General features: G+C 40.7%; 1 protein-coding gene across 1 annotated transcript in view; it reads right to left on the minus strand.

Moving 5' to 3' along the window:
- Positions 1–25,237, minus strand: part of LMTK2 (lemur tyrosine kinase 2) — an 89,770-nt gene that overhangs the window by 39,136 nt on the left and 25,397 nt on the right. The window contains exons 3-6 of the mRNA XM_027611192.2: positions 24,750–24,894; positions 9,572–9,645; positions 5,015–5,133; positions 4,749–4,836 (exon numbers count right to left, since the gene is read on the minus strand). Of these exons, the coding sequence (XP_027466993.1) occupies positions 4,749–4,836; positions 5,015–5,133; positions 9,572–9,645; positions 24,750–24,894 (426 nt within the window). The remainder of the gene's footprint in view (positions 1–4,748; positions 4,837–5,014; positions 5,134–9,571; positions 9,646–24,749; positions 24,895–25,237) is intronic.

Genomic DNA, 25,237 nt, shown 5'->3' on the forward strand with positions numbered 1-25,237 from the left:
TCTATTTTATTTATTTATTCATCCACTGATGGGACACTTGATTGCTTCTACCTCTAGGCTATTGTGAATTATGCTGCTATGAACACGGGTGTGTACATATCTCTTTTGAAGTGCTTTCAGTGATTTTGGATAATATGTACTTAGAAGTGAAATCGCTGGGTCAGATGGTAATTTTAATTTTTTGAGAAACAATTATTGTTTTTAAAGTTTTACTGTTGGGGCGCCTGGGTGGCTCAGTCGTTAAGCGTCTGCCTTCGGCTCAGGTCATGATCCCAGGGTCCTGGGATCGAGCCCCGCATCGGGCTTCCTGCTCAGCGGGAAGCCTGCTTCTCCCTCTCCCACTCCCCCTGCTTGTGTTCCCTCTTTCGCTGTGTCTCTCTCTGTCAAATAAATAAAATCTTAAAAAAAAAGGGGGGGGGGCACCTAGGTGGCTCAGTTGTTTAAGCGACTGCCTTCGGCTCAGGTCATGATCCTGGAGTCCCGGGATCGAGTCCCGCATCAGGCTCCCTGCTCAACAGGGAGTCTGCTTCTCCCTCTGACCCTCTTCCCTCTCGTGCTCTATCTCATTCTCTTTCTCAAATAAATAAAATCTTTAAAAAAAAATAAAGTTTTACTGTTGATCAATGTACCACTGGGCAGTGCACTTAAATTACAAATAGCTACTAACTCTGCACTGCTAATGAAAGCTGCTAGTGGGGGTGAAGGCTCTTTTCACACGTCTAGCCTTCAGGAGTGGACACTCCCCATTATGACTTAGGAGGTTCACATAAAATATGTTTCAAGAAGTTGTAACTGTTCATTCTGGGGAGCTGTATGCATAATCTTCACCCCAAAATACGAAAGCCAGTACAACTTTATCAAGTTAATATTCTCTGAATACTCAGTCTAAGTACTTGGAGAATATGCATTCAAATGTGCGATCTAAAAGTACTGGGGAAAAATTTTTATGAAAAGAATGTTAACAGGGGTGCCTGGGTGGCTCAGCTGGCAAAGTGTCTAGCCTTCAGCTCAGGGAATGATCTCAGGGTTCTGGGATCGAGGCCCGCGTCAGGCTCCCTGCTCAGTGGGGAGTCTGCTTGTCCCTCTCCCTCTGCTCCTCCCCCCCGCTCTCTCTCTCTCTCTCAAATAAAATCTTTAAAAAAATGTTAACAAAAAGTATGTAATTATATTTATATAAAAACAATGTATAGTGACAAAGATAAAAAGAATACTCAAGAATCTTATTAATTATGGGTTATTTGTGAAAATTGTAAAGGCATTGTTTGTATATTTTGTAATGTTTTAGAGTTTCTTCAAAAAGTAGGTTAAACTCCTATTCCCAAAAAGAACAGGTAACTTTGTGAAAAAATAAAATAGCACTAAAACTAACCCATCGCCTGACCCATTCAGAAGAAAACATCAAGCTGAGCATCCAGAGGCCTTTCCCATTCCAGGAACAACAACAACGTCTAATAAAACTTCCAGGAACGGACATGGAAGGTGAAGAATAGGAAATACCAGTATGTATGAGACAGTTTAGTAAACTACCTTGATTAACCCAGAAATGTGATATTTCAAGTAGATACGCTTCCTGCCACATTTCTGTTGTGTTCGCTCATGAAGACTGTGGTGACTCTTATTTATAAAAAATATCAAGAGCTTAAGGACCCAGAGAAGTCACCATAAAGTGTCTCAGAAAACGAGAACTCTGACAGCAGACTTGTCTCATCACAAAAAGATGCATCTTTACGTTTTTTTCTCAAGTGCTGGCAGCATAGGAATCTCCCACCATACTGGTCACCCCGAGGCCATTAAAATAAGCAGATTTCATATTGTAATAACCGAGGATCATAAATATTATGTAACTGACAATACTGAGATAATCCCAAACAAAATATACATGCAATAAAATGATCAGAAACATCACTGAGAATTCCTTCCTCTTAGTTCTCACGCCTCCATTCAATAATTTATCAGGCTAAATAACAATTATCACATGTCTGCTCCACCTACAGAGGAGCTCTAGAGGACAACGACCTCCCTTTCTCTCTGTTTCCACGGAGTGCAGCCTGCTGTCTTTCCACAGCAGCTGCTCAACAAATAAGCACACTCGATGATGGGAAAAAATGTGGGGATGGCCAGGAAAAGTAGGTTTAATTCCAGTTTTCCTTACATTGAGACAGAGCTCTCTGAGGTCCCAGCTTCCTTGGAGGAGGGTTAAAATATTAATTTCAGACTTAGTCAAATTACATATGCATGTTATAACTTCCAGTGTAGTCATACAAAAAACTAAGAACAGTATCAAAAATCCAAACTAGTAGGGGCGCCTGGGTGGTTCAGTAGGTTAAACGTCTGCCTTTGGTTCAGGTCATGATCTCAGGGGCCTCGGATCGAGCCCCACATCAGGCTCCCTGCTCAGCGGGGAGCCTGCTTCTCCCTCTCCCACTCCCCCTGCTTGTGCTCTCTCTTCCTCTCCCTCTCTTGCACTCTCTTTCTCAAATAAATAAAATCATTAAAAAAATCAAGAATCCGAAAGAAGGCTAGCAAAAAAGCAAAACAGGTAGGTAGGAAAAATAATACAGAATAGGTACATAAAATTCCAAGTATCTCATAGATATAATATACATAAATGGAGTACATGTTCCATGTTAAGTGATCAAGACTGAAAATAAAATATTCATAGGTGATACAAACCCGAGAAAAGGACTGAGAGAGATAACCAGGCAAATTCTAACCAAAAGAAAGCTGGAATAACTATATTAATATCAGTAAAAACAGACTTAATCCTTGTAACGCTTAAAAAGAGTCCCTTCGTAATTACGAGAGCTTAAAATTACAAGATGTTATATATCAATTCTAAATGTGTATCCCTGACTCAACACTCAAAGGAAATACAACTAGAATTATAAGGAAAATCCATAATCAGAACAGATTATAATATGCCTCTCAAAAATGGATAGAAAACAGACTGACTCCTCCCTCCTCCATCAATGCCCTCCCAAATCAGAAGGATAGAGGAGATTTGAACAACCTCATAAATTTGACCCAAAAGGAGCCATACAGGTACACTTGTATAGAATACCAGAATATATATCCCCCCACCCCCCACAGCACCTACAGATATTAAAATATACATTGATCCTAGGGTGAAGATGAATCTAGCCTGGGAGAGAGCTGCAGCTGCCCCAGAGCTAATGCATAAAATGAGTGAGAACCACTCTGCTCTTATCAGTCACTGAGATTTGGGGGTTACTCTGATAATCCAATGAAAGCTAATACAGCAAGGTTATTAATTTTTCTTTGGAATTAACTACCTCTGCCAATGAGCGTAATATTCAAATCACATTTAGGAATTAAAACAAAAATCCACAATGGTTACTGCTCTCTTTCCATTTTACCAGCTGAAAATATTGTCTGAACTAACTGGGGATTTATCCTGATGTGCTCCCACTTTTCTGTGTATAGTCTTAAGGTTTTAATATTCTGAAAACTGAGACAATGCAAGGAAATTAAAACCTAGCTTTTAAAAACAAATGACTGGGGTGGGGGAACGGGTTAGCCTGGTGATGGGTATTAAAGAGGGCACGTACTGAATGGGGCACTGCGTATAATACGCAAACAATGAATCATGGAACACTACATCAAAAACTAACAATGTAATGTATGGTGATTAACATAACATAATAAAATAAAAATAAAAACAGATGATTACAGGAAATTTACACATAAACGTTATTATTATTCATAAAAGCTGTACAAAAAGTTTTTCCAATTATAAATCTCAGTAAGTAATACTATCATGCTAAGAAATTAGGCTATTAATTGTAGGTTAAAAAAAATCATCTCATTATTTAAAAATATAAATGGCACATACATTCCTTATTTTAAAAAACTGATAGGTTGGGGAGCCTGGGTGGCTCAGTCAGTTAAGCATCTGCCTTTGGCTCAGGTCATGATCTTGGGGTCCTAGGACTGAGCCCCAAGTTGGGGGCTCCCTGTGCAGTGGGGAGGCTGCTTCTCCCTCTCCCTCCGCCCTACCCCCAACCCCAGCTCTGCTTCCTTGCTCACTCTCGTACTCTCTCTCAAATAAATAAATAAAATCTTTTTTTTAAACAATTTTATTTATTTATTTGCGAGAGAGAGAACGAGAGACAGAGAGCATGAGAGGGAGGAGGGTCAGAGGGAGAAGCAGACTCCCTGCTAAGCAGGGAGCCTGATGTGGGACTCGATCCCGGGACTCCAGGATCATGACCTGAGCCAAAGGCAGTCGCTTAACCAACTGAGCCACCCACGCGCCCAATAAATAAAATCTTTTAAAAAAATAAAAAATAAAATAAAAACCTGACAGGTCATGGGTACTCTTATAATATCACCTCAATGGGGAAAAGTGTTTCGAACTGCCTAGCTGAAGTCAAGACCTCAAGCTCAGGAAGGGTGATCCTAAATCCACACTCTGGCTCTGCCATATACTTGATAAACAACATTTTCTTCATCTCCATGAACCTCACTTTAATCACATATATATAAAGTGTGGACAAATATGATTAAATGTAATGCATGCAAACAGCTTAATACAGAGATGGAATATAAAACAACACTTAAGTGTCGGTTAATAGCATTTTCAAAGGTAATGACTTAGAACATCGTAAAGTTTTTAAAATTGGGGGACAGAAGTGAAAGTAGTCCCTCATCCAGCATTTCTATGTGTCAAAAACACTTGGATGTAACCTTTCTAAATGCTTGACCTTGAATTTCCACTAAAAACTTACCAAGTCACAGAACTCAAACACCAGAAGATAGGGAATTGCTTCTACACATTGTCCAACACACTGAAGAATATTTGGATGCTGAAGAATACTAAAAAATAAAAGTCATAGTGTTGTTCATCAAGGCGCATGCTAGTAGAACTGTTCAAACAGTAAATCAAATTTTAACACTCATGATTGAAATATGATAAATAGCAAAGCCATTTTAAACACCTGATCTTCATTAGACTACAGGCTATGTTTACAGACACATATTAAGGTTTACTTACTAGTAAGGTTCTCCGTTTTTCAAAAAAGTATCTTGTTCCTTTGGGCTTGCACTTGCTTTTAATTCCTTCACTATTACTCTTGCTACGCTAGTGCCCGTGTAAATCTCTCCCAGGAGGACCTAAAACCAAAGAACAGTTTTTTACTTCACTTCCAACAAAATGGTAAAGAAGTATGTCTCATTATCAGGAAGCGGAGTATGGGAAAATAAATTAAGCAACAATCAGGTCTTCTACTATGAAAACACCACCTCAGAAAAAGCTTGAAAAATGAAACCATTTTCCTTCAGTATTAAACTGTTCGTTGGATACTGAAGCTTTCATATATGTATCTGTATTTTTTTTTATTTATTATAAAATTGTACCATACTTTCCCGGATATTACCAGTGACATCACAGAAGAGTAATTTATAAGTTCAGTTCAAACATAACTCAAATGTTTCTCAAAACACTTCAACTGGGTTTTGTTATTTTTGTCTCCTTCACATATGAGAAAGTAAACTGACACCCAGGCAATAGGCAATGCACAAATACACTATCATTGCATCATAACTTTAAAAATCTAAGGCATTCCAATTATTCCAGACCTTAATCTTGTACTAAAACTTCAGTCAAAACACAAGGAAAAAATATGCCACTGAAATGAACAGAATACAAAATGAATGAAAATAATGGGGCGCCTGGATGGCTCAGTTAGTTGGGCAACTGACTCTTGATTTCGGCCCAGGTCACGACCTCAGAGTGGTGGGGTCCAGCCCTGCATAGGGCTCTGCACTCAGCACAGAGTGTGCTTGGGATTCCCTCCCTCTCCCTCTGCCCCTCCCCCGGCTCGTGCTCTCTCGCTCTCTCTCTCTCTCTCTCTCTTGAATAGATGAATCTTTTAAAAAAAATGAATGAAAATAAGAGCACACTACAAGTGAAACACCAAATATAAATACTGGACAATACGAAGGCATTCCAAAACATAGTATTTAAGATGAAAATAATGAAGTAAAATTTTTTATTTAAATCAAGAATGATCTAAACTAAAAGCCCTTCTTTTTAAAATAGTTTTTTATTTTATTTAATTTTTACTTATTTATTTATTTTAGATTTTATTTATTTGACAGAGCGAGACACAGTGAGAGAGGGAACACAAGCAGGGGGAGTGGGAGAGGGAGAAGCAGGCTTCCTGCGGAGCAGGGAGCCCGACGCGGGGCTCGATCCCAGGACCCTGGGATCATGACCTGAGCCGAAGGCAGATGCTTAACGACTGAGCCACCCAGGCGCCCCTAAAATAGTTTTTAATATTTTTATCAAGTAGATTAATTTAATGCCCTGGAAATAGAGAGTAAGACCTTGAACAGAATATAATGTGTTTATTAAGAACATAAAGGCAGAACAATAAACAGAACAAGGAATTCTGATAATTAACCAAGTCATATACTCTGGTTTCAAATAACCAGCCTGGATATCTATCATAAGCCTAACACTCATAAAATAGCAATTCCAAAAAAGGTTAGAATAATCTCGCTGTCTCTCTCTCTCTCTCTGCCATCATTCTTGATCTTCAATGTCTGCAAGATAATTCATCATTCAACACCTTGACCTCTCAGGTTTTTACCTCACTTCCAATAATCTTTTCTCTGCCCCCATCTTGGCAAAATCTCCTGTGGGTCCAGACCTAGTTAATAACTGGATTATGTCCCACACTTCAAATTCTGATTTCTCCTTTCTCCTCTGTCCTTTAATTTCCAGCTCACTCACTTAAACAGTCTAATCCGTCCAATTTGCCCTCCAGATCCATTCATGGCACCACCATTCCACCATCCCGCCCCTACTACAAGGCCCCTCTCCCCTCCCTGGAAGCTAAGACCCCGTCATCCTGTGCTATCACCACCCCTTACCCCTCTCACAGAGCCCTGTGGGCTTAGCCAAAGCCCAGCACTGCTTCACTTCAATTACCTGCCTATGGTAACACCAAAAGTCGACAAAACACACAACCACGATGACTGGTCTCATTTCAAATTTGAAGGTCCTCAGCATTCCCATCCTTCCACTGTGTTTCCTAGCTGACAGGGTTCCCAGAGGACTCTCTCACACCTTCTTCTCCTAGTCAAACTCCCAATGCATCTTTTAACTCCTCCCTTTCAACTGGCCTCCTATTCACTGAATAAAATAACCAGAAGTGAACTTCCTCATTTTAACACCAAATCCACCTTCACCTGTATCCACACACTGTTTTTATTCCCTTTTCAGGAGAACTCCTATGGTAAGCCCCCTTTCCTCTCTCCTTTATGATTAGTTTCTCCACTCTAATATAAAAGAGGCTAAAATAGCTGCATATCCTATCAAAAGCAACGCAACGCAAAGCAAAGCAAAACAAAACAAAACAAAACCACCTTCCCCTGGCCTTCGGATGGTCCCCAACAGCTCATCCTCCACTTCTCTGCTCCCTTCACAGTAAGACTCCTCAATAGGGTTGTCTAAATGTGCTGTCTCCACTTTCTCCCTGTGCCCACTGCATGGGAGTACTTGACCCCTCTACAACCTTTTTTTTTTTTTAAAGATTTTATTTATTTATTTGACAGAGAGAGAGACATGACAGAGAGAGAGACATAACGAGAGAGGGAACACAAGCAGGGGGAGTGGGAGAGGGAGAAGCAGGCTTCCCGCCGAGCAGGGAGCCCGATGTGGGGCTCGATCCCAGGACCCTGGGATCATGACCTGAGCCGAAGGCAGATGCTTAACCAACTGAGCCACCCAGGTGCCCCCCCCGCCAACAACCTCTTATGACAATCCCACGGCCCCCACACGCTGGGCCCTACCTCTCCCATCCTCATCTTAGTTTGCCAGCAGCATTTACTACTATTCATCTTCTTGGCACTCCTGCTTTACTGACTCTCAGAACACCCCACTCTTCTGCACCCCTTCCTACTCAACTGGCTGATCACCTCAGCTTCTGTCACTGACCTGCACTGACCTCTCCTCCCCTTCTTGACGTTCACAGTCTTGGTGATTCCATCTAGGCTCATACCTCTGAATACCAGCTACAGACAGAGCTCTCCCAAATGTGTATCTTTGGCCTGGAACCTCTCCCTTGAGCTCTAGATATATATTTCCAACTGCCTACTCGGTATCTCCATCTGGATGCCTAAGAGCCATCCCATCTAACCTAACCAGAAGCAAACTCCTGACTTCCTCCTCCATGCCTGCTTCTCCTTAATCTTTCCCATTTCACTTGCCAGCAATTCTATTCTTCCCACCAATCAGGCCTTAAGCAGCCATCCTTGACGCCCCCCCCCTCCTCCAGACTCCATTTCTGATCGATCCCCAGTCCCGCATGCTCTTATTTGAAAATGCACGTTGGCTCACACTTCTCACCGCTCCATGCTATCATCCAGGTCCAAGCCTGCCTGCATCTCTCCCAGAGTGACTACACCAGCCTTCTGACCAATTTTCCCGCTTTCTGCTTGGTATTCCACAACGTAACTGCCCAAGTGATCCTGTTACCAGTAAGCCAGATTACAGCACTCCTCTCTCAGATGCTGGAGTCCTTTCCCAGCTCACTCTGAGTACAAGTCTCTAAATGCATATACTCTATCTCATATCACCTGGCTCCCCCACACCTCTCTAAGCCCGTCTCCCACTCCCACTCCTGATTGTTTGCTGTCTGATCACCTGCCACCACACCCCGCCAACACCCCGCCACGGCTAGAGGTTTCAGCTTTGTCAGGGCAAGGGTTCTCTTTTGTTTGTTGCCACATTCCTAAAACCCCACACAGGCCGGGGCTTCACCTACCTTCCTCCACACTGGACCCTCAGCACCAAAACCAATGCGTGATACACAACAGGTTTTGCTAAACAGCTTAGAAGATGTGGTCACTACTAAGGGTTGGCTGACGTCGAAGACTGAGCTCTGACCCACAACTCTGAATGGAAAGACAAGATGCGTAAGACAGCTCATCACTGAGCAAGTACCTCTTCTTGCCTTGACCACCCTGCTTACGATGCAATCGCCACTCAGGAACCTTTTACACAGAACAACTGCTAGTTACACCATGGAAATGGCTATGGTAATAAGATTATTCCTTCTGAACACCCCTTGGTAAAAAGATCAACAAACCACTGTTTCTATTTGCCTCTTGACAGGCTATGAGAAATAAGAGAACAGTTCTTTGCCATGGTTTCCATAATAGTAATATTACGTATCTACGGTTCTAAAGTGGTTTAAGTATTGTAATGAAGAAGAGGGGAGAAAGGGAGAAGAATTAAAAAACAATTTACCTTGAGGAGGATAAAAAGTTTCTAAAATTCCAGTCTCTCTTCCCTTCTTACTGTTCTATGCCAACAATTAGAAAAGTATCTGATATATAAATAAAAGAACTTCTTGGAAAAATGCATACACCTAGAAACACTGAAACTCACTATCCTATGTGATTTCAGGGTGTAAAGAGTAGACTCAACTGGTACCATAGCAACTAAAGAGAATGTGGAATGTCCTACAACTCTTAATTAGCTTTAAATTCTAAACATTATAACTAAGAGGGGAAAAAAAAGTAGATGTGAACAACATTTTACCTTTCCAAACCAGCCATTTCCAATTTCCTGGATGTAGTTTAGACTGTGGCGGGCAACTTGAGACTTCAAACCTTCTGTAGGAAAAAGAACATAAAAAATAAATATGGGTACTTAAGTGAAATAAAATAAATATTAAATATATAATCTAAAGAATAAACATAAATTTAAAGCTTGTGCTAATAAAGGCAGAAATCAATTTATATACACCATCATTTTCAAACTCATGGTTTGAAAAATGGTTTCAAGTTTTATTTATTTTTTAAAGATTTTATTTATTTATTTGACAGAGAGAGAGACACAGCGAGAGAGGGAACACAAGCAGGGGGAGTGGGAGAGGGAGAAGCAGACTTCCCGCCGAGCAGGGAGCCTGATGCAGGGCTCGATCCCAGGCCCCTGGGATCATTACCTGAGCCGAAGGCAGACGCTTAACGACTGAGCCACCCAGGCGCCCCTGGTTTCAAGTTTTAAAACTGACCAATATTTTTTTGAATGGGTTTCCTACCTGATTCTTCAATACTTTGCACTGTGTTTTCTCATCTAAACCCTCTCCTATAACCACTAATCACCATTTCAATGGCTTTTACTTAGTCCTTAGTTTCATGCAGGTGCAGGTGAAAAGCTTGTCAAAATCTATTGGTGTCAAATCTTATCAGAACTCTGGAAGACAAAGATTTCCAGCAACCAAATCAAACCAGGAGAAAGGCCACTGAAACAGGGTAGAATTTCTTTGTGTCTTTGAATTTATCATAGCCCCACCCCCCCAACCTCCCGTGCAGCAGCGATCTTCATGATGACACATGTTCCGTTGTGGGTCCCAGGTCCAGACAGAGCACAGTAGACCTTATTATTCCCAAAGAACTGTGTTTCCTTTTACTGGAAGTTTCCCTGAGGGACCGCCACAAGTGGCTTCCCTTGGTTTCACCAAACTCAGAACTCTATCAGGACAGAGTGTTCCTCAAGAACAGTGAAAGCCAAATGAATGAGACACTTCCACTGGGGCAAAATACAACAGTAGAGGCAAAGAGGAGACATGCTGAAAGCTTTAGCGGAAAAGCAGGGGAGTGAGATTTGGGAGGTGAACAGGGGCTCTGAAAAGCTATTGCAATATATGGAGGAACCTTGAGAGCCACCTGTATGCTCAGAGAAGGACATGCACTCACAGAAGACTTGAGAAGAACATAACTTTCACACCTCTAGCTAGGCTTCATGCCCAGCACAAGCAGGAGGTGAGGACTAAGGCAGAGCTGTAAGTAGCCTGGGTGAAGAGCATCCCAACACAGAGCTAATATGCAAAGACCCACAGAATACTTTTATTTTGTTTTTGTTTTCTTTCTTCTTCTAAGTACATATTATTCAAAATGTCCAATTTTCAACAAAAAAGTACAAAACATGCAAAGAAACAAGAAAGCATGGTCCACTCATAGGTACAAAGAAAATGTAAAAGAAAGTGTCCCTGAGAAAATACAGACAGTGGCTTTACCAGACAAGACTTTAAATCAACTGTCTTAAACACGCTCAAAGAGCAAAAGGAAATCATGGAAAAAGAACTGAAGGACACCAGGAGAATGCTGTCCTGATTAGTGGAGAAGATCAATAAAGAGATTCAAATTAGTAAAAGGAGCCAAATGCCAATTTGGAGCCAAAAAGTACCATAACTGAAACAAAAAAATTTACTAGAGGGTTTCAACCAAAGATGGGAGCAGACAGAAGCAGCCGTGACCTTGAAGAGAGTTCAAATACAATTATCCAAGCTGAGCAGAAGAAAAAAGAATGAAAAAAAAATATCAATGGGCAAAGGCTCCAAAGGGACTTGCGGGACACCACCAAAGGGACCAACATACGCATGAGAGCCCCAGAAAAAGAGGGGGAAAGAGGGCAGAAAGAATATTTGAAGATATAATGGTAAAAAATGTCCCAATTTGGAAAAAGGTATGAATCTACACATGCAAGAAGTTCAACAAATTCCAAGTAAGATAAACTCAAACACATACTCAGACACATCATAATCAGACTGTCAAAAACCAAAGATGGAGAATCTTGAAAGCACCAAAAGGGAGCCACTCCTACATATAAGGGATCTTTGATAAGATTAACAACTGATTTCTCACCAGAAACCATGGAGGCCAAAAGGCAGTGGGATGGCACAAGTGACATGCTGAAAGAAATGACCCGTCAATCAAGAATTCTATACCCGACAAAAACCATCTTCCAAAAAATGAAGGAGAAGGTAAGACATCTCCAGATAAACACAGGTTTAGGGAGATTACTGCCACTATACCTGCCCTACAATAACTGTTAAAGGGAGTCCTTCAGGATAAAGTAAAAGGACACTAAACAGTAACTGGAAGCCATATGAACAAATAAAGATCACTTGTAAAACTACACAGGTAATTATAAAAGCCAGCATCATTGTACTTTTGGTGTGTAGCTCCTCTTCTAATTTACTACATGATTGAAAAGACAAACACATGAAAAATTATAAATCTATGTTAATGGAAACACAAGATCTGAAGATGTAATTTGTGATGACATAAAAGGACTCGACTGAATTGCCGACTATTTATATGGTACTGAAGCTAAAAATTGGTATCAACTGAAACACAACTGTTATAAATTGAAGATAATTATGATCCCCAAGAAAATATCTAAAAAATATAAACAAAAGGAAATCAAAATGGCACACACACAAATCTTAATGGCTTATTTTGCAGAAATGGAAAAACTGATCCTAAAATTCATATGGGGGGGCCACCTGGGTGGCTCAGTCAGTTGGGCGTCGGTCTTTGGCTCAGGTCATGGTCCTGGGGTCCTGGGATTAAGCCCCACGCCGCGGGATCCCTGCTCAGTGGGAAGTCTACTTCTCCCTCTCCGTTGCTTGTTGCTCTCCTGCTTATGCTCTCTCTCGCTCTAATAGATAAAATCTTAAAAATAAATAAATAAATAAAATAAAAATCATATAGAATTTCAAGGGACTCTGAATAGCCAAAACATTCTTAAAAACAAAGTTGGAAGATTCATAAACTTCTCAATTCCAAAACTCACTACAAAGCTATACTAGTCAAAACACGGTGATACTGGCAATAAGGCTAGATATAGATCAGTGGGATTGAGAGTCCCAAAATAAACACAAACAAATATGGTCAACTGATTTTCAACAAGGTGCCAAGACAATTCAATGGGGGAAGAACAGTCTCTTCACAAATTGTTGCTGGGGCAACTAGCTATCCACCTGTAAAACAATGAACCTGGAACCTTACTTCACACCATATACAAATACTAATGGGTCAAAGACCCAAATTTCAAAACTAAAACTATAAAAATCATAGAAGACAACATTGGTGCAAATCTTCATGACCTTGAGTTTGACAAAAGTTTCTTAAGTATGACACTAAAAGCACAAGCAACAAAAGAAAAAAATAAATTGGACATCATCAAAATTTAAAACTTTTGTGTATCAAAGGACACTACCAAAAGAGTGAAAAGACAAACTACAGAATAGGAGAAAAACTTGCAAATCACATCATTATTGTGAAACTATTAAATAATTAAGACAATGTTGTACTGGAACAAGGAATTGACAAATTACTGAAATAGAATAGAAGGCCTACAACAGACACAACACAAATGGTGTTTTTTGTTTTTTTACTTGAGAGAGAGGGGCAGAGTGAGAAGCAGACTCCCCGCTGGGCAGGGAGCCCAACGTGGGGCTCAATCCTGGGACTCTGGGATCATGACCTGAGCCAAAGGCAGACGTTTAACTGACTGAGCCACCCAGGTGCCCCTACATATGGAACTAAAAAGCGAGAGGAAGAGAAGGACCAATCAGTGAAGAAAGCTGAGAAAAACACAGTAATCTACCAAAAAGATTCATGGATTCTTTAACACCATACTCAAAAATTAACTCAGGTTTGGGCAGAGCAAGATGGTGTTGGAGTAGGAGACCTGGATTTTGTCTGGTCTGAGGAATTCAGCCAGACAGGGATCAAACCATTCTGAACACCTACGAACTCAACAGGAGATCCAAGAAAAGAATAGCAACAACTCTCTGAACAGAAAAGCGACCACTTACTGGAAGGTAGGACGTGTGAAGTGAATCTGAGGCGATATTCGGGAGGATAGACGGCGGCGGAGGGGGCCTCGTCGGCCACTTCTGGCAAGTGATAGAGCCGCGGAGCACAAAATCGGAACTTTTAGAAGTCGGCTCCTCTGAGGGACGTTGCTCCAGTGGCTAAGCAGGGGGTGGAACTCTCGCGGGACAGTGTGGTCTCAGGACCCTCGGGGTCACAGAAAGACCGGGGGTGCCTGAGTGCACCAGAGCTCCCAGGTATCAGAGCGGGGAAGCCGGCTGCAGAGACGGAGCCGAGGCGCGGGCTCTCAGCTCGGGGTTGCCATAAACTGTGACTGGAGACACAGTCGGGGCCACTGCTCCTCCAGCAGGGACCCAACGAGCGGCAGATCCGGGGAGACTCCCCTCCCTCCCCCGAGAGGGGCGGCGCGGCAGCGCACCGCAGGGATCTGCTGGGTTTGGAGACTCCACACCGAGTCGGGTGCCAGAGACAGAAACGCTCGGTCACAGGCCGTGTGAGCACAGAGTATGGCCGGAGACCGGGGAGAAGGGAGTGATTGACTGCTTTTCTCTGGGGGCGCACTGAGGAGTGGGGTCCCGAGTTCTCGGCTCCTCCGGGGCAGAGATTGGGAGGCCGCCATTTTCACTCTCGTCCTCCAAAGCTGTACCAAAAGCTTGCAGGCAACAAAAGCTCCCGAGAGCAAACCCAAGCAGGTTACTTAGCCCTGACCGGCAAGGGCGGGGCAATTCCACCTCCGGCAAAGACATTTGGGAACCACGGCAACAGGCCCCTCCAGAAGATCAGCAAGAACAGCCAGACAAGACCAAGTTTACCGATCAATGAGAAAGGGAGAACTCCAGCGCTAGGGGAATACTGCACATATAATTCATGGCTTTTTTACCATGATTCTTTAGTCTTTCAAAGTTAATTTTTTTAACTTTTTTTTGAATTTTTCTTTTTCCCTTTTTCAACCAATATCTTATCAATCCCTTTTTAAAAAAAAATTTTTATTTTTCATTTTTAGAATCATAGTCTAGCCCTTCATAGTACTTACCCTTATTTTTGGCATATATATATGTTGTTCTCTCTTTAAAATTTTGAGATACAGTTTCTTCTAACAGATCAAAATATACCCTAAATCTCTAGCGTATGGCTTTGTTCTAGTCTCCTGCCTGATCACATTCTCTCCCCCTTTTTTTCCTTTTTTTTAAATCCTCTTTCTTTTTTCAAACTTATCAATTCCTCTTATAAATTTTTTTATAATTTTCATCTTTAGTCATATTCCATCCCTTCATCGTATCAACCCTTATTTTGTACATATATAAGTCTTTCTTCCTTCAAAATTTTGGGAGGCGCTTTCTTCTAACAGACCAAAATACACCCAAAATCTAGTCTGTGGCATTGATCTATGCACCCGCCTGATCATATTTGATCATATTCTGTTCTTTTTTTGTTTTGTTCTGCTTTTCTTTGTTTTTATCTTTTTCTTTTTCTTTTTTTTCTCTTTTTTATTTCTTTCCCTTTCTTTCCCCCTGGTTTCAGGTCTTTTCTGATTTGTTTAGAGTATATTTTCTGGGGACATTGTTACCCTGTTAGCATCTTGTTCTCTCATTTATCTATTCTCCTCTGGACAAAATGACAAGACGGAAAAAATCACCTCAACAAAAAGAACAAGAGGTAGTACCGTCTGCCAGGGACCTACTCAATACGGACATTAGTACGAGTCGGACCTAGGGTTCAGAATCATGATTTTAAAGATAAGAGCTGGCCTTGAAAAAAGCATGGAAGTTATTAGAGAAACCCTTTCTGGAGAAATAAAAGAACTAAAATCCAAGTCAAAATCAAAAAGGCTATTAATGAGGTGCAATCAAAAATGGGGGCACTAACTGCCAGGATAAATGAGGCAGAAGAGAGAATCAGCGATATAGAAGACCAAATGATGGAAAATAAAGAAGCTGAGAAAAAAGAGAGATAAACAACTACTGGATCACAAGGGCAGAATTTGAGAGAGAAGCGATACCATAAGACGAAACAACATTAGAATAATTGGGATCCCAGAAGAAGAAGAAAGAGAGAGAGGGGCAGAAGGTATATTGGAGCAAATTATAATAGAGAACTTCCCTAATGTGGGGAAGGAAACGGGCATCAAAATCCAGGAGGCACAGAGAACCCCTGTGAAAATCAATAAAAATAGGTCAACACCCCGACATCTAATAGTAAAACTTGCAAGTCTCAGAGACAAAGAGAAAATCCTGAAAGCAGCTCAGGGGAAGAGATATGTAACCTATAATGGTAGAAACATTAGACTGGCAACAGACCTATCCACAGAGACCTAGCAGGCCAGAAAGGACTGGCATGATATATTCAGAGCACTAAACGAGAAAAATATGCAGCCAAGAATACTATATCCAGCTAGGTTATCACTGAAAATAGAAGGAGAGATAAAAAGCTTCCAGGACAAACAAAAACTAAAGGAATTTACAAACACGAAACGAGCCCTACAAGAAATATTGAAAGGGGTCCTCTAAGCAAAGAGAGAGCCTAAAAGCAGCATAGACCAGAAAGGAACACAGACAATATACAGTCACAGTCACCTTACAGGAAATACAATGGCACTAAATTCATACCTTTCAATAGTTACCCTGAATGTAAATGGGCTAAATGCCCCAAAAGACACAGGCTATCAGATTGGATTAAAAAACAAGACCCATCCATATGCTGTCTGCAAGACTCATTTTAGACCCAACACTCCCAGATTGAAAGTGAGGGGGTAGAAAACCATTTACCATGCTAATGGACACCAAAAGAAAGCTGGGGTGGCAATCCTTATATCAGACAAATTAGATTTTAAACCAAAGACTGTAAAAAGAGATGAAGAAGAACACTATATCCTACTTAAAGGGTCTATCCAACAAGAAGATCTAACAATTGTAAATATCTATGCTCCAACATGGAAGCAGCCAATTATATACGGCAATTAATAACAAAAGCAAAGAAACACATTGACAACAATACAACAGTAGTGGGGGACTTTAACAGCCCCTGACTGAAATGGACAGATCATCTAAACAAAAGATCAACAAGGAAATAAAGACTTTAAATGACACAATGGACCAAATGGACTTCACAGACATATTCAGAACATTCCATCCCAAAGCAACGGAATACACGTTCTTCTCTAGTGCCCATGGAACATTCTCAAGAATAGATCACATCCTAGGTCACAAATCAGGTCTCAACCGGTACCAAAAGATTGGGATCATTCCCTGCATATTTTCAGACCACAATGCTTTGAAACTAGAACTCAATCACAAGAGGAAAGTCGGAAAGAACTCAAATACGTGGAGGCTAAAGAGCATCCTACTAAAGAATGAATGGGTCAACCAGGAAATTAAAGGAGAATTAAAAAAAATTCATGGAAACCAATGAAAGTAAAAACACAACTGTTCAAATCTTTGGGATGCAGCAAAGGCAGTCCTGAGAGGAAAGTATATAGCAATACAAGCCTTTCTCAAGAAACAAGAAAGGTCTCAAATACACAACCTAACCCTACACCTAAAGGAGCTAGAGAAAGAACAGCAAATAAAGCCTAAACCCAGCAGGAGAAGAGAAATAATAAAGATCAGAGCAGAAATCAATGAAATAGAAACCAAAAGAACAGTAGAACAGATCAACAAAACTAGGAGCTGGTTCTTTGAAAGAATTAACAAGATTGATAAACCCCTGGCCAGACTGATCAAAAAGAAAAGAGAAATGACCCAAATCAACAAAATCATAAATGAAAGAGGAGAGATCACAACCAACACCAAAGAAATACAAACAATTATAAGAACATATTATGAGCAACTATATGCGAGCAAATTAGATAACCTGGAAGAAATGGATGCATTATCCTAGAGATGTATCAACTACCAAAACTTAACCAGGAAAAAATAGAAAACCTGAACAGACCTATAACCACTAAGGAAATTGAAGCAGTCATCAAAAATCTCCCAACAGGGTGCCTGGGTGGCTCAGTCAGTTAAGCGATTGCCTTCGGCTCAGGTCATGATCCTGGAGTCCTAGGATCGAGTCCCACATCGGGCTCCCTGCTCGGCAGGGAGTCTGCTTCTCCCTCTGGCCCTCTTCCCTCTCGTGCTCTCTATCTCTCATTCTCTCTCTCTCAAATAAATAAATAAAATCTTAAAAAAAAAAAAAAAATCTCCCAACAAACAAAAGCCCAGGGCCAGATGGCTTCCCAAGGGAATTCTACCAAACATTTAAAGAAGAATTAATACCTATTCTCCTGAAACTGTTCCAAAAAATAGAAATGGAAGGAAAACTTCCAAACTCGTTTTATGAGGCCACCATTACCTTGATCCCCAAACCAGACAAAGACCCCATCAAAAAGGAGAATTACAGACCAGTATCCCTGATGAACATGGATGCAAAAATTCTCACCAACATACTAGCCAATAGGATCCAACAGTACATTAAAAGGCTTATTCACCACGACCAAGTGGGATTTATCCCTGGGCTGCAAGGTTGGTTCAACATCCGCAAATCAACCAACGTGATACAATACATTAACAAAAGAAAGAACAAGAATCATATGATCCTCTCAACAGATGCAGAAAAAGCATTTGACAAAGTACAGCATCCTTTCTTGATCAAAACTCTTCAGAGCATAGGGATAGAGGTTACATAGCTCAGTATCATAAAAGTCATCTATGAAAAACCTACAGCGAATATCATTCTCAATGGGGAAAAACTGAGAGCTTTCCCCCTAAGGACAGGAATGCGGCAGGGATGTCCACTCTCACCACTGCTATTCAACGCAGTATTAGAAGTCCTAGCCACAGCAATCAGACAACAAAAAGGAATGAAAGGCATCCAAATCGGCAAAGAAGTCAAACTCTCACTCTTTGCAGATGATATGATACTTTATGTGGAAAACCCAAAAAGACTCCACCCCAAAACTGCTAGAACTCATACAGGAATTCAGTAAAGTGGCAGGATATAAAATCAATGCACAGAAATCAGTGGCATTCCTATACACCAACAGCAAGATAGAAGGAAGAGAAATTAAGGAGTCGATCCCATTTACAACTGCACCCAAAACCATAGGATACCTAGAAATAAATCTAACCAAAGAGGCAAAGAATCTGTACGCAGAAAACTATAAAATACTCATGAAAGAAATTGAGGAAGACACATAGAAATGGAAAAACGTTCCATGCTCATGGACTGAAAGAACAAATATTGTGAAGATGTCAATGCTACCTAGAGCAATCTACACATTCAATGCAATCCCCATCAAAATACCGTCAACTTTTTTCAAAGAAATGGAACAAATTTTCCTAAAATTTGTATGGAACCAGAAAAGACCCCAAATAGCCAGAGGAATGTTGAAAAAGAAAAGCAAAGCTGGCGGCATCACAATTCCAGACTTCCGGCTCTATTACAAAGCTGTCATCATCAAGACAGTATGGTACTGGCACAAAAACAGACACATCGATCAATGGAACAGAATCGAGAGCCCAGAAATGGACCCTCAACTCTGTAGTCAACTAATCTTTGACAAAGCAGGAAAGAATGTCCAATGGAAAAAAGACAGTCTCTTCAACAAATGGTGTTGGGAAAATTGGACAGCCACATGCAGAAGAATGAAACTGGACCATTTCCTTACACCACACACAAAAATAGACTCCAAATGGTTGAAAGACCTAAACGTGAGACAGGAGTCCATCAGAATCCTAAAGGAGAACACAGGCAGCGACCTCTTCGACCTCAGCCACAGCAACTTCTTCCTAGAAACATCGCCAAAGGCAAGGGAAGCAAGGGCAAAAATGAACTATTGGGATTTCATCAAGATAAAAAGCTTTTGCACAGCAAAAGAAACCGTCAACAAAACCAAAAGACAACCAACAGAATGGGAGAAGGATGTGCAAATGACATATCAGATAAAGGGCTAGTATCCAAAATCTATAAAGAACTTATCAAACTCAACACCCAAAGAATAATCCAATCAAGAAATGGGCAGAAGACATGAACAGACATTTTTCCAAAGAAGACATCCAAATGGCCAACAGACACATGAAAAAGTGCTCCACATCGCTCGGCATCAGGGAAATCCAAATCAAAACCTCCATGAGAGACCACCTCACACCAGTCAGAATGGCTAAAATTAACAAGTCAGGAAATGACAGATGTTGGCAGGGATGCGGAGAAAGGGGAACCCTCCTACCCTGCTGGTGGGAATGCAAGCTGGTGCAACCCCTCTGGAAAACAGTATGGAGTTTCCTCAAACGGTTGAAAATAGAGCTACCATACGATCCAGCAATTGTACTACTGGGTATTTACCACAAAGATACAAATGTAGGGATCCGAAGGGATATGTGCATCCCGATGTTTATAGCACCACTGTCTGTAACAGCCAAACTATGGAAAGAGCCAAGATGTCCATCGACAGATGAATGGATAAAGAAGATGTGGTATATATATACGATGGAATATTATGCAGCCATCAAAAGGAATGAGATCTTGCCATTTGCAACGACGTGGATGGAACTGGAGGGTGTTATGCTGAGTGAAATAAGTCAATCAGAGAAAGACATGTATCATATGACCTCACTGATATGAGGAATTCTTAATCTCAGGAAACAAACTGAGGGTTGCTGGAGTGGGGGTGGGGTGGGAGGGATGGGGTGGCTGGGTGATAGACATCAGGGAGGGTATGTGCTATGGTGAGCGCTGTGAATTGTGCATGACTGTTGAATCACAGATTTGTACCTCTGAAACAAATAATGCAATATATGTTAAGAAAAAAAAAAAAGAAGATAGCAGGAGGGGAAGAATGAAAGGGGGGAAATTGGAGGGGGAGACGAACCATGAGAGACAATGGACTCTAAAAAACAAACTGAGGGTTCTAGAGGGGGGAGGGTGGGGGGATGGGCTAGCCTGGTGATGGGTATCAAAGAGGGCACGTTCTGCGTGGAGCACTGGGTGTTATGCACAAACAACGAATCATGGAACACTACATCAAAAACTAATGATGTGATACGTGGTGATTAACATAACAAAAAATTTTTAAAAATTTAACTCAGGATGGGTTATGGATTTAAATTAATTTAAATGTTAAAGCAAAACCTTAAAACAGTGTAGGAAGAAAAAGTAGTTAAGCATCATTTTGACCACAGAATAGGAAAGGATTTAAGACATAAAAAGCTCTAACTCTTTAAAAAAAAAAAAAAAAGCTCTAACTCTTAAAAAAAATAATAATTTTAAGAATTAAAAAAAAAAAAAGGGACACCTGGGTGGCTCAGATGGTTAAGCGTCTGCCTTCGGTTCAGGTCATGATCTCAGTGTCCCGGGATCGAGACCCGGAGAGCCTGCTTCTCCCTCTCCCTCTGTCTGCCACTCCTCCTGCTTGTACACTCTCTCCTCTGACAAATAAATAAATAAAATCTTTAAAAAAATTAAAAATTTTAAAAAATTATAAAAATTACAAAAAAGAGATATTACATTTCTAGCTTAAGGGGCTGTTAAATTTGGCTATATTAAAATCAGGAAACATCAAAAAATTCTTTTTTCGTGTATATTTGACTAATTTTTTTTTAGTGTACATTTTGATTTCTTCATTTTCTGTTTCCATATTTACTAGTTATGTTCTTAGTGGTTACCATGGAGATTACAGTTATCACCCTAAATTTATAATAATCTAATTTGAACTGATACCAACTTAGCTTCAATAGTAGTAACATATACCATTTGACACACAAATAGAAGGAACATAAATTAACACAACTCCTTGTGGAGGGTAAGCTGGCAATATCCCCCAAAATTATGTACTCTTTGACTGCTTCTGAAAATTTATTCTACAAATATAGCAGCCCAACATCAATGTGAAAACCAACATACGTACAAGCTTTATTTTTAATAGCATAAGATTAGAAATAAGAGCATAAGATTAGAAACAACCCAAATATCCATCAATAGGTTAAATAAATTGTGCTAAGTCCATACAATTTAAATAGAAACTGTAAGCAGGAATAAACAAGCTCTCTTTATGCATACGGAAAGATCTCTAAGGTACATCTGTAAGTGAAAAAAGCAAGATGCGGAATAATGTATTTACCATGCCCCTATGAGTAAAAAAAGTGTGTTTTGGTGATGGCGGGGGGGGGTAGGGGGTGTGTGGGGGGGCACATAAATGCGAATATTTACATCAATAAAGTCCAGAAAGATGTATAAGAAACCAAGAAGAGTAGTTACGGACAGACAGACAGTGGGGGTAGGAGCTGAGGTCAGATTCAAAGATTAGAGGCTTTTCACTCTATATACCTTTGTATGTTTTGATTTTTCAACTGTATGACTATATTATCTATTCGTAAAATAAAATACATTTTAAAAAGGAAAAAACATGTAGAGTTTCTTCTAGATTTGCTCTTGAATATATGGTATACTTTTCTCACTTAATATATCACAAATACCTTTCCTCCTTTCACAGGACTACATAATACTCCATTGTATGGACTTACCATATTTTAACAAGTTACATACTGACAGACATTTAATCTGATGCTGCAATAAATTCCTTTGTAGATATTTATTTGCATACTGATCTAAATAAACTACTGAGTGTGGAACTGCAGGATCAAGGGTAAATACATCTTACATTTGGATACATACTGTCAGACTACCCTCAGGGAAGAATGTCTCTATCAATTTACAGTCCCGCTAGCAGGGAGTATCCAAGGGCCTGTTTCCCACACACACTCCTCAACCCATCACCACCTAGCATCCTTTCTTCTCATCTTTGTTTAGCTGTTATCATCTTATGTTTGTATTTTTTTTTTTAAGATTTTATTTATTTATTTGACAGAGAGAGACACAGCGAGAGAGGGAACACAAGCAGGGGGAGTGGGAGAGGGAGAAGCAGGCTTCCCGCGGAGCAGGGAGCCCGATGTGGGGCTCGATCCCAGGACCAAGATCATGACCTGAGCCAAAGGCAGACGCTTAACAACTGAGCTACCCCTGTATTTCTTTAATTAATAGCGGAATTCCTATTTTTTATTGGCCATTTGAATTTCTTTTCATGAATTTCTCCTTTCACATCCTTGACTTATTCTTTCCTATTGAAGTGTTCTTCTTCTTATACATTTGTTTGTAACCTTAGTATATACTAATATACAACAGGGTTGGTTTTTTTTTTTCTTAGACATTCTTTGTAGTTTACAAATATTTTTGCTACTTGGTCAAATTTGTTTATGGTGTCTTTTTCCATAAAGAATATTTAATTTTTTGAAACCTATTTGCCAATATTTTCCTTTATGTTTCTGCATTTGGTGTCAAGCTTGGAAAGCCCTCTTCCATCCCAAGATCATAAAAATATTCTGTGACTATTCTATGCAGAGAAATTGGAAAGAATTTCTTCCTATTAAGAAGGAATTTGGAATAGAGGGCTCGAGAAACACAGAAAGGTGTATGAATGTAATGAGGATGGCTGTCCAGGTCACTACCATTTTGGCTGTGCCCATGACTGTGCCCTGGTCCATCCCCACTATGTCTTGGACAGAAGTCATCAGGCTCTTCTCTGTCGTGGCTTCCTGCCCACAGGGAGGGGTCAACACTGTCAGACTCGGGGGAAGCCAACCAGAATGGCTCGCCAAGGGTTTTCTTTCTGGTCTGAGGAAAGAGAAGCTCCTTTGGTAGTAAAGCTACAAGGATCTGAACCTGGCGTTGGCAGCAGCTATGCTCCAAGCTGAGGAAAGAAGCTGGTGTGCGGGATTTCAGCCAACATGCAAAGAGGAGAGAAACAAGGAGTGAACGAAAAGCACGATGGTGTCCAAGTTCCCAGCTCCAGTTGCCTCTAAGGTCCTCCTAACCCCTACTCTTCCCATTGCCTGGTTCCAGCGTCAAAAAAAGTCCCCCTTCTGTACATGCTGATCTGAGTTAGGATTCTATTACTTGAAATGAATTCATGAGTGTTAAGACTCCAAAATGGTAAAAGCCCTAGAAAGTCTCTCAGGGCCTCCCTTAAGTATATAGGAAAGTCTATGATCAAGAAAGCAAAGAGAAGGGACGCCTGGGTGGCTCAGTAGGTTAAGCAGTTCCCTTCGGCTTGGGTCATGATCCCGGGATCTTGGGATCAAGTCCCGCATCGGGCTCCTTGCTCAGCGGGGAGCCTGCTTCTCCCTCTGCCTCCCTCTCTCCCTGCTTGTGCTGTCTCTGTTTCTCTCTGAGAAATAAATAAATAAAATCTTTAAAAATAAAAAGAAAGGAAGAAAGAAAGCGAAGAGAAGAGAAAATATTTCCGTTTAGAGAGAAGTATACCTAGGTTACTTAAGTGATCCCAAGGGAGGGTATATTAGATTCCCATTAAATTTCACTATTTTGGTAGAAGGAAGGGTATTGTTATTTACTAAAATTACAGGTAAATACTACATGTTAGTATTTTAATGCTGCAAAACCTACACATATTAAATATACCTAACTGTACAGATATTTTATAGGAAATATACCAGCTGTGTCACATTTTATCTTCTGTCTTCTTTCGGTCATGCATGCCTACAGCAGTGCAATCAGCTGCTGGGTTTATGCTGCCCTGAACCTACACTGCTCGGTGCGGAACCACGAGAAGGAGGGACGGCACGCAGACAGCACAGCCTTCTCTTGGTAGGCTCAGCAATCCCGGACTCTCCAACTGCCAGTCATATTCTATTTTATAATAATAAATCGATCAACATCTAATCAAACCTCTATCTCAGCATGAAAGTCAATCCAACTAACATATCCAAATAAACAGCCCTCCCCAAACACAGGACAGCCCAGGGAAAGACAGCAGCATCCTACTCAGCAAGACGAGCAGTGAGTGTCGAGGACTACCCAAGCAAAGGCCAAGAGCTCTGTGTGAGAGTTCCACTTCAGTGAACAGAGGAGACCAGTTTAATCTGATACCAGACTCAGGGTCCAAAAGCAAAGGACTCAGCTTTTGCAGGCAGCAGGAAGAAGAGAAATAAGCAAGCAGACAAGACAGGTAATCCAAGCATTTTATGATTAGCATCAAGGTTCCCACTCTCACCCCTGAGAAATGATTCACAAAAACATGACGCTGGGAGGTAAGGCCTTACCTACAGAAGGCTGGAGCTGGGATGGAGCTGGTAGTGAGATATTTGGTACTGAAAGTGTGAAAACTTCTGCCGGGGACTGAACAGAGGGGGTATCTTCTGCTGGTGGTGTGAAATCTATCTCATCATCAAAATTATCTTCAAATTCCTAAAATAAAAGAGGAGCAATGTTATATCGGATATAAACCAGTCTGAGAGCAAATATTAAAAACATATGCTAACATCTGAGACATGAGCATTTACTCACTCATCTGAAACACACGGCCTTAAAGTTTTCCCCCAATTTGTACCTACTTAAGCAAAAAGCATATATAATTGTGTTCTCCAATGCCAAATAGCAAAATCATTAAGGCTTAAAATAAATTATACATACTTTATGCAACTTTTTTTTTCAACTGATGGCTTGAAGTTAAATGCAAAATTTTCTAAAATGACCATGGAACTTCACATGGAAATACGCTTCCAGGTTGGAAATTTTAAGTTACTGGAGC

Source organism: Zalophus californianus, chromosome 10, assembly GCF_009762305.2.
Source record: "Zalophus californianus isolate mZalCal1 chromosome 10, mZalCal1.pri.v2, whole genome shotgun sequence".
NCBI classification, from domain to species: Eukaryota; Metazoa; Chordata; class Mammalia; order Carnivora; family Otariidae; genus Zalophus; species Zalophus californianus.